Genomic DNA, 8,009 nt, shown 5'->3' with positions numbered 1-8,009 from the left:
CGGTTTCTGTTTTTATTTACCCAGGTGTATTATTTTTATCCCCTAGTAATTACTGTTTTACAGTGCTGACATTCCCCCCTCCCTTTTAAAATTATATTTAAAGCAAACAAAAGAATTAAACCAAGTCACGGGGGGGCACGACACACGACGAGGGAGAGGGAGATGCTGTTCACTGTTTGATGAAAGTGGGCGGCGCCAGGATACTGGTGCGTGCCGAAGGCAGAGGCCTACCGCCTGCGCTCCCGGGGAGCGGGACCGGACGCACCGGGAGGCGGTTTGCTGGCGGGGCTGCCCCGAGCAACGCTCCCCGCGTTTGCCGTGCCTCGAAGCGCACCTTCTACTCCGGACCTGAGAGCAGCCGGGACCGGGACCCCGCCCGGGGCCGCGGAATCCGGGCGGAGGGCGGCGGCCGGGAGGGCGGCAGCGGCGCCCGCGCTCTCCCTGTTGTTAACGGCCCCTCGCTAGGCAACGGCGGCGACGTCCGGCGGCGGCTCCTGCGCCAGAGCGCCGCCGCCTCGCGCCCCGCCGCCCACAGCGCCCCCCCGCTGGCGGGAGGAGAGCACGGGAGGGGCGCCCCCTGCGCGGCGGTGACGCGAGAACGGCCGGCGTCAGCTCGCGCGCTAGCAGCGAACATGGGGGTGCGCTCCGTGCGATTACGTCACTGCGGCGTTTATTCAGCGAACGGCACCGTTCGGTGGGGGCAGGCGGCCGGCCGCCGACAGACAGACAGACAGACAGACGGCGGGGCGCACGCGGACCGTCCGGCGAGGCCTGCGCCGTCCGTTCCGGCCGCGGCGAGCCAAGGGCGCAGAGGAACCCAACGCAGGTGGCCGCGGGTGCCGGGCTGAGCGCGCCAGGCCGTCCGGGTTCTTCGCTCCGGCGCTAGTAGTAGATGCAGCGCACCCGGTGGAACGGGACGTCCCGCATCTCCTCGCGGTGGTCCCTGGCGTAGTCCCAGAGGTGGTAGTCCAGCAGCACCGCGTTCACCTGCCCGCGCGCCGCCTGGCCCTTCCTCTCTCGCAGCTCCAGCAGGTGCCTGAGGATCAAGGCGCAGCACCAGATGGAGCAGCCACGGATCTCCACCTCCTCCTTATCCCCGGACCGGAAAACTGTTCCTGCGGGACACGACAGACAGAAATCCCATCACCCTCCAGCGACACAAGCCCCAGGATGCACCGCATTTCGCCCCCCCCCCCCCCCCCAATTTATTCTGTTCTAGCACTGCAGTTCTCGTGACTCACACCACAGCAGCTAACGACGCTGCTATACACCACTGACTAATGACTACTTTAATTTTACTGTAGGCACATAGGAGTTTACCTCCTGCTCAATTAAAATGACATCCTGTATTCTAAGAAAGTGTCTGAAGGAAAGAACGAGTGCCTGGGATACACTGCACGCCGAATGACGACCGCTTTGCTCGTGCAGACAAAAAGGACGGTCAGGCACTGACCGAGACAGTACATCTGCCAGGATAGCTCTACTCCAAGATTTAAAAACTGAAAAAAAACCCCAAACCCAAGTAAAACCAAAACTATCTGTATAAAAATATAAAGGGACCCATTTGTTTGAATGACTTGGACGGGAATGGGCTTACCAGGACTCAGGGAAAAAACAAACTGCCTACGTGCTCTGTTTAAGACACAGAGATACAGACCGACACGCATACGTCTGCCCACATATTGCGCGACGATCCATGGGCGACGGCATGCATCTCTCTATCTTGTTGTGTCATTTTAAAATTGCATAATAGCAGTGGTACCTCTGAATGCAGTCATTTTACAGTGGAAAAGCGAAGTTCACAGTAAGTACCAGAATATGTAACCACGCTTAGAAACGAGACTCCAGCCTTATGCAATGACTTCATTTAAAGCAATCTTTTTTTTCTGAATGGATGCTTATAATATCACCTTGCTTGTCACTAGCAGGTCAGTACAGATGAAACGGAATCCCCGTGCTTTTACATCACCTTTAGACTGACGAAGAAATTGTTGCTTCTTTTATCTAAACCTCAAAAATCACAACTATGCTCATGCTCAAAAGTGTTTTTGGAAACAGCAGCCCTTCAGAAACATGGAAATCAACTGGCTTAGAGTTTCTTTAACCCTTCTGTTATCAATGTTTGATCCAGTTAGATCTTTATAAAAACGTAACCTTAAGATCTCATTCAAGATCCGTGCTACAGAGTAAGTCCCTTCCTGCTACCTCCTCGCTATGTAAAGCAGTCCTTGTTGCCTGAAGCAAAGAAAAATAAAATACACATAACCTGTACATGGACAAAACATTGCATGTTAGAAGTAATTTTAGTTTACAATGTGAAGTGATAACATTACTTGATATCACTAAGGGAGGAACAAACCTTCACGCAGTTTCTTCATTAGTTCTTCAGAATACTTCATTGCTTTTAAGTGAACAAGAACTTGAGGAATTCTGTAGTCAGCAAATATAGTCAGACTAGAAATGTCATCAAAAAAGCCATCTCCTTTGCCTTCTAACACACTCCACGTATCAGCCACAAGTATTTGTGCCCGTTTGTAAAAAGACACTTTTTTTTCCTGATGAAAGAAATTTATGAATTATGTAAGTGCCTGAAACATCAACACATACAGCAAAAAACACCTACAGAGAGAGACAGGTAAGAGTTACACCATTCTATGAAACGTAAACTACCGTTTGGTTAAGCAAATACATTACTTCACTAAAACAGAATAAAAGTGCAACACTCAAACACCTTACAATCTAAACAACATCGAACCACAAACAAGTATCATGTGGAATACTCATAACTAAATTGAAATAAAAGAAAAAAAATAATAGAAGTCACTGCAGCAGAATAAATGTTGTTTACATTCCGCTTGGATTTCAGAACACATTAATGTTTTTCTGCTTCCACCTGGCAAACACTGTAGTTGAAGTCCAGTAACCATTAATTCTTTCAGAAACCCTAGAGTTCATGCAGCCTTTTATTCTGAGGAGAGAAGGCACATATTTGATTAGAGAAATAAAACAGTTTGTTCATCACTTTATCCATGAAGTTAAGGAAATAAAATTCTACTAAAAAATTCAAGGAGTGCTTCTCTGTGTTGCGTAGTGTATCTTGTGAGTTAAAGAGGAGGGAGGAAAACTAATTCCAGTAGAAGGTATATTCACAAACATAAGATTTTCTTAAGATACTATGAGTGGTTCTATTTTTGTCACAAACTTCTTTGCTGGTGCTGATCTGCAAAGATTTACATGCTTTTGTGACTACTCACAAGGGGAAAAACTAAACATATGCTATGATCTGTATGCTGCTGAGGTTTTCACTCTATGGTGAACACAATGTGTGAATGTAAATCCGCATTTTTAAGAAAAAATGGTATTAGTGTGTGGTGGTCTTTTCCTCCCATTACAGCTAGACAATATTTTTGACTTTTAACAAGGTGTGCTAAGCAACAGTATGTGACTGGAATGGCTACTCTGAAATACAAGCAGGTGAGGGGATTCGACTTCTTTCCAGTTTTATTCTGCCACCCTTCATATCACCACAATTTACAAATGGCATTTTGTTAAGCTAATTTAATTTGACTCTGTTGCCAAGATGCTACAACTATTCCTGAGAGCAAAGCATATTTTTCTGTCATTAAATGCTATTTTCCAAAAACACCGAAAACAAGATGTCTGACTACATTTCACAGAACTTCTGCAAACATCCTGAAAACTCCTTTTTTCCCTCATTCTATACTTGACATAGATGCACAATCTTACTTCTAGAGAACACACACCATTTTGTACATTAAACAATAAAACACCCCTTGAAACTTCACAACAGGAAGTAAACCATAGACCAAACCCAATCACAGCTCCGGCTACCCCAAAGCTAATGTAAACCAAGGACATAGCCCTTTTATAGCACGAAGATTTTCCCGGTACAGTGAAGAACCGATCCTCCCCAGCACCACACCATTTTGCAAGAGCAGAGGAAGGGAGAATTCAAACGGAACTTTTCACCTCATGCTGCAATTTAATTTGGAAGAATAATACTCTATGGGACTTGTCATTGAGCAGATTAATTTATAATTTAATTGTTTCAATCATCGTTGATTTTTATGCTGCAAAGAGCTTCTGAAGTTTATGTAAAATTATCAGTATGAAAAAGACTATTAAGCATTTCTAGCAAATTTTCCCACCATTCTTTGCAACAGAAAGCAAGGAAAGCATTGGGTGGATGATACTATGTCTCAAAGGTGGTATCACTTGTCCAAAAACAGAACATGTTACCAGATGGCAATACAACTATGCTTCCTTTATTTTTCTGCAACACCCTCACTTTCCAGAAAAAAAGCTACCACATACAGGGACACTTGAGTCTCCTCTCCACCGCAATGACCTGGTATCAAGAGACATAACTAATTATGACCTACTGATTTTAAAAGAAAGAAAAAGTACTGTGTTGGCAAAGAGCAAGTCTTACTTCTGAGAGCTCAACCTGCTGCCATAGAAATGACGTTGATAACGTGATCCATGTCATCTCACATTAGGTGTTAACACTGATTTTTAAAAAATTGAACAAGTAGGTTGTAAAGTTGGTCTACATTATTTCACCCACCTTCCAAATACACATCTTGCTTAGTGAAAGCAGAAAAACAGCTTCCACATCCATGCAACAGGCTTTACTACTATGTCTGTGCTTACGGCCTGGCATCGTTTTTGGAACCTCTTTTCATTCTGTAGTCTGCTGCTGCTTTAAGGAGGCTTGCTTTATAAAACACTCAGCATCATCTCATGAAAGACATTATGTCAATAAATACAGTCACTATAAAGATAAGAAAATACTCTGGTTTTCACTCTACTTGGAAAATACTTGCTTTTTGACCATAAAAATCATCAAAAAATTACTTTATATGTAAAAAGTCCCAACAAGTTAAACCAGTAGCTTCAAACATTAGTTAGAACGAACCCCTGATTTCTCATGTAAACAAACCTTACTTCATAGCAGGAGACCAAGGAAAATAAAATCATGCCACCTACTGAAGGGCAGATTTAAGTGATAAATGTAACAGGTTCCAAGCTCCAGCGATTTGTGTGCCAGCGAGTTAGCTTGAACAGACTGCACAGACTATTAGTATATGCTGCTCTGTCACCAGAATAAAGTCTTTTGGACATAATGATGTAAACGCTGAGTACTACCGCAGACAAAACTGAGCACAGGAGCAGCTACATATGTCATTGATGCTAAATAAAGAGCATGCCTGTACAGGAAAAAGCAGAGACACAGAAAATACCAGATAGTCTCTGTTTACTTCCCATCAGTTTCTTTCAGGAAAACAGTTTCCAAAAGCTTCAGTATACTGCCAACCCTGACAAAAAAACGGGTTACTTCTGGCCTGTAGTCACATGTGCAATGCCTGTTGAATCAACAGTTACAGTGCGGATTCCTGGTAGTTGTACATTTTCATAATTCTACTGGATTTTGATTTCCTTCATTACCTCGGAGGGCCTCGAGGTAAAAGCAGAAAGAGAGAGGAGAAAGGGGCTTAGTAGGTTTCAAGAGAAAAAAAGAAATTAAAAAAGATTCTCATTTTTCAGGCAGGAATTATCTCAAAAATTGTGCAGTTGTAAGGAGCACAAAGGAGTCGTGATCTAATTGGGACTTACGGTACATAAAAATAAATTAAAACAAAGTGAGGAAGACAGAGACAGCATATGAAAAAATTGGCTCTCCTCTAGGGAAAAAAAGTGACTCTTGTCATTAGAAATACATTCCTGACTAGTTAAGGACTACCATGGTTTAACTCGGCAGCCAGCAAGAAGTCGTACTTGATTTCTTAGCAAAAACTGAAAACATCAGTGTTATTAGCATTCTTGTACTAAACCAAAACCACAGCAGCTACTGGGACTGGGAGGAAAACTAACTCTGTCCCAGCCGAAACCAGGACAAAGACTTAAGACAAACAAGATTCTTTCACTGTTAATAAACTGTGTGATTTTGTTTTCAGAGGTTCAGACTGACAAAGAAATGAAATCTCAGTCATTTTACCACAGATTAACAAAAAAGTATACTGTGGTCCAAGAGTATTACATGTAACTGTATGTCTGATATTATTATATTATGCACGTCTGTATGACTCACAGCAGTTTACATAATTAAGACCAACTGCTTCAAAGCCTGATTTTCCTTTCATTACAGAGACCGGTATCTCTACTGATTCGAGGTAAAAATATTAAAATAATAGCAATTTTCCTTCTCATTTCCCTGAATTTTACTTTCGAATATCCCGAGTTCCACGGAAACATTCCTGTTCACCTTCCATCTCCTGGATTAAAAACCTCAACAATTCACAAATATTAGATCAATTCTGAACTGATTGTCCTCTCAGAAAAATCTACATCGACAACCTACGAGCTATCTTTTAAAGTCACAATCGGTAAGGAGTAAAATCTTATCGTAAGAAATTCAGTGTTGGAACCACCTTACCTCAAATACAGCTTCATCTCTGTAAGAAGGAAAATTTTCCAGTATTAGGCGTAGCAGTTTCTGAGCACTTTTCTCACTCATTTTAACACAGCTGAGGAAAGAGCCTCCGAACTTCTCCAACAAAACCGTTCCGCTTTCATTCAGCACCCGATGTCTCTCTTCAATCAAAGGTATGGGCACTTCCGTGTCAGAGCGAAACACGTGCCGAACTTGGTCAAGCGTCATGGTGGCAAAATAGGATGCACTGGTAATAGGTATTCCTTTGGAAAAGGAAAAATGTTTAGGCTATCATAACCTATGCTCAGACCTAATGCAGTGGCCTGCTACAGCTGAGGGCATTCACACATCAAGATCTAAAGAGCCTATCAACTCCTAAAATCAACCAGGTGTTCAGCAATAACCACAGCTGCTGAAAACTAACATTGTGTTTGCACGTAGCGCTTCCTTCTACAGGTAACAGCTTCCAACATGTGACCACGGAAACTTTCTTGCTTTTTACATGTAATTTTTCCCAGTTGCTCAGTCTTCATCGTTGAGCGCGGTGTTTACATAGTACTCTGGCAGACATGGTTAGTATATAGTTAGTGTAGTCAGCACAGGCCTGTTTTCCCTTGGCTCTGAATCACACTGTGCATTTGCAAAAGGCACCTTGATGCAAACCTTCCCTTAATTTAGAAATACATAGGAAATGAATTAAAACTTCCATCTATACCTACAAATAGATTTTTTTTTTTTTATTTTTTCCCCCTGATGACAGCAACAAGAGTGAGCGCCACAGCACTGCGCCTGGAGGCTCGTGGGCTTTCAGACCCCCCTGCAGCCGCTCTGGTACCAGCTCAGCCCAGAGTATTCTCAGTTTCAGCCTCACCTTCTCACCGTCGTGGGAACACGTGCGGAACAACAGAAGCCATGACCGACCGACCACATACGTTACTCGGAGAGCCCAGCCAGAGCCGCAAGCTCCAGCACAAGGTTGAAGAGTCTCCCAGCTGCCTCCCCCCGAGCTCCAGGCCCACGCCGGCACGGCAGGCAACGATTTGCAGAAACGGGTCCCGTTCCCCTCACACCCGACCCCCCCGGGCCCCCGCCGCCCGCTAACCGTCGTCGAGGGCCCTGTTGACGGCGGCGCAGAGGGACCAGTATCCGCTGTAGGTTTTCCCCTTGTACTTCACCAGGTACTCGCGCCCCTCCCGCTCGGGCCAGAAGGAGAAGTTGAGGGTGTCCACCAGGAACACCCAGTCCACCGCCTCCCCGCCGGCCGACCGGGGGTTCAGCTCGTGGAGGCTCTTCCACCCGGACACCCCGAACTCCGCCGCCGAGGTTTTCTCCACCAAGCTCTCCGCCACCCGCCGCGCCCCCTCCTCGTCCACGGAGACATCTTTGCTGCGCCGGGCGATGAACTCGGCGGACTCCAAGGGGGACGGGAACAAATCCATGACGGCGGGGGGGAAAAGCGGGAAGCACCTCACGGCGACGGGGACGCGGAAACCCCTCAGGCCCCGCCTCGCGCTCCCGCCGCGCCAACGCGAGGCGGGGCCTGAGGCGCGCGGCG

The 8,009-nt window shown here is 45.6% G+C and overlaps 1 protein-coding gene across 1 annotated transcript; it reads right to left on the bottom strand.

The window, feature by feature from the left end:
- Positions 1-711: 711 nt before the first annotated feature.
- QNG1 (Q-nucleotide N-glycosylase 1) lies at positions 712-7,943 on the bottom strand. The gene is made up of 4 exons (XM_075411004.1): positions 7,557-7,943; positions 6,458-6,717; positions 2,360-2,555; positions 712-1,115 (listed from the first exon to the last, which is right to left on the bottom strand). The coding sequence occupies exons 1-4, from the start codon at positions 7,891-7,893 to the stop codon at positions 883-885; spliced, it is 1,026 nt and encodes a 341-aa protein (XP_075267119.1). The 5' UTR covers positions 7,894-7,943; the 3' UTR covers positions 712-882.
- Positions 7,944-8,009: the final 66 nt, after the last annotated feature.

This window comes from Opisthocomus hoazin, chromosome Z, assembly GCF_030867145.1.
Source record: "Opisthocomus hoazin isolate bOpiHoa1 chromosome Z, bOpiHoa1.hap1, whole genome shotgun sequence".
NCBI classification, from domain to species: domain Eukaryota; kingdom Metazoa; phylum Chordata; class Aves; order Opisthocomiformes; family Opisthocomidae; genus Opisthocomus; species Opisthocomus hoazin.
Note: the sequence above shows the minus strand (reverse complement) of the source record. Positions and strands in the feature narration are given on the sequence as shown.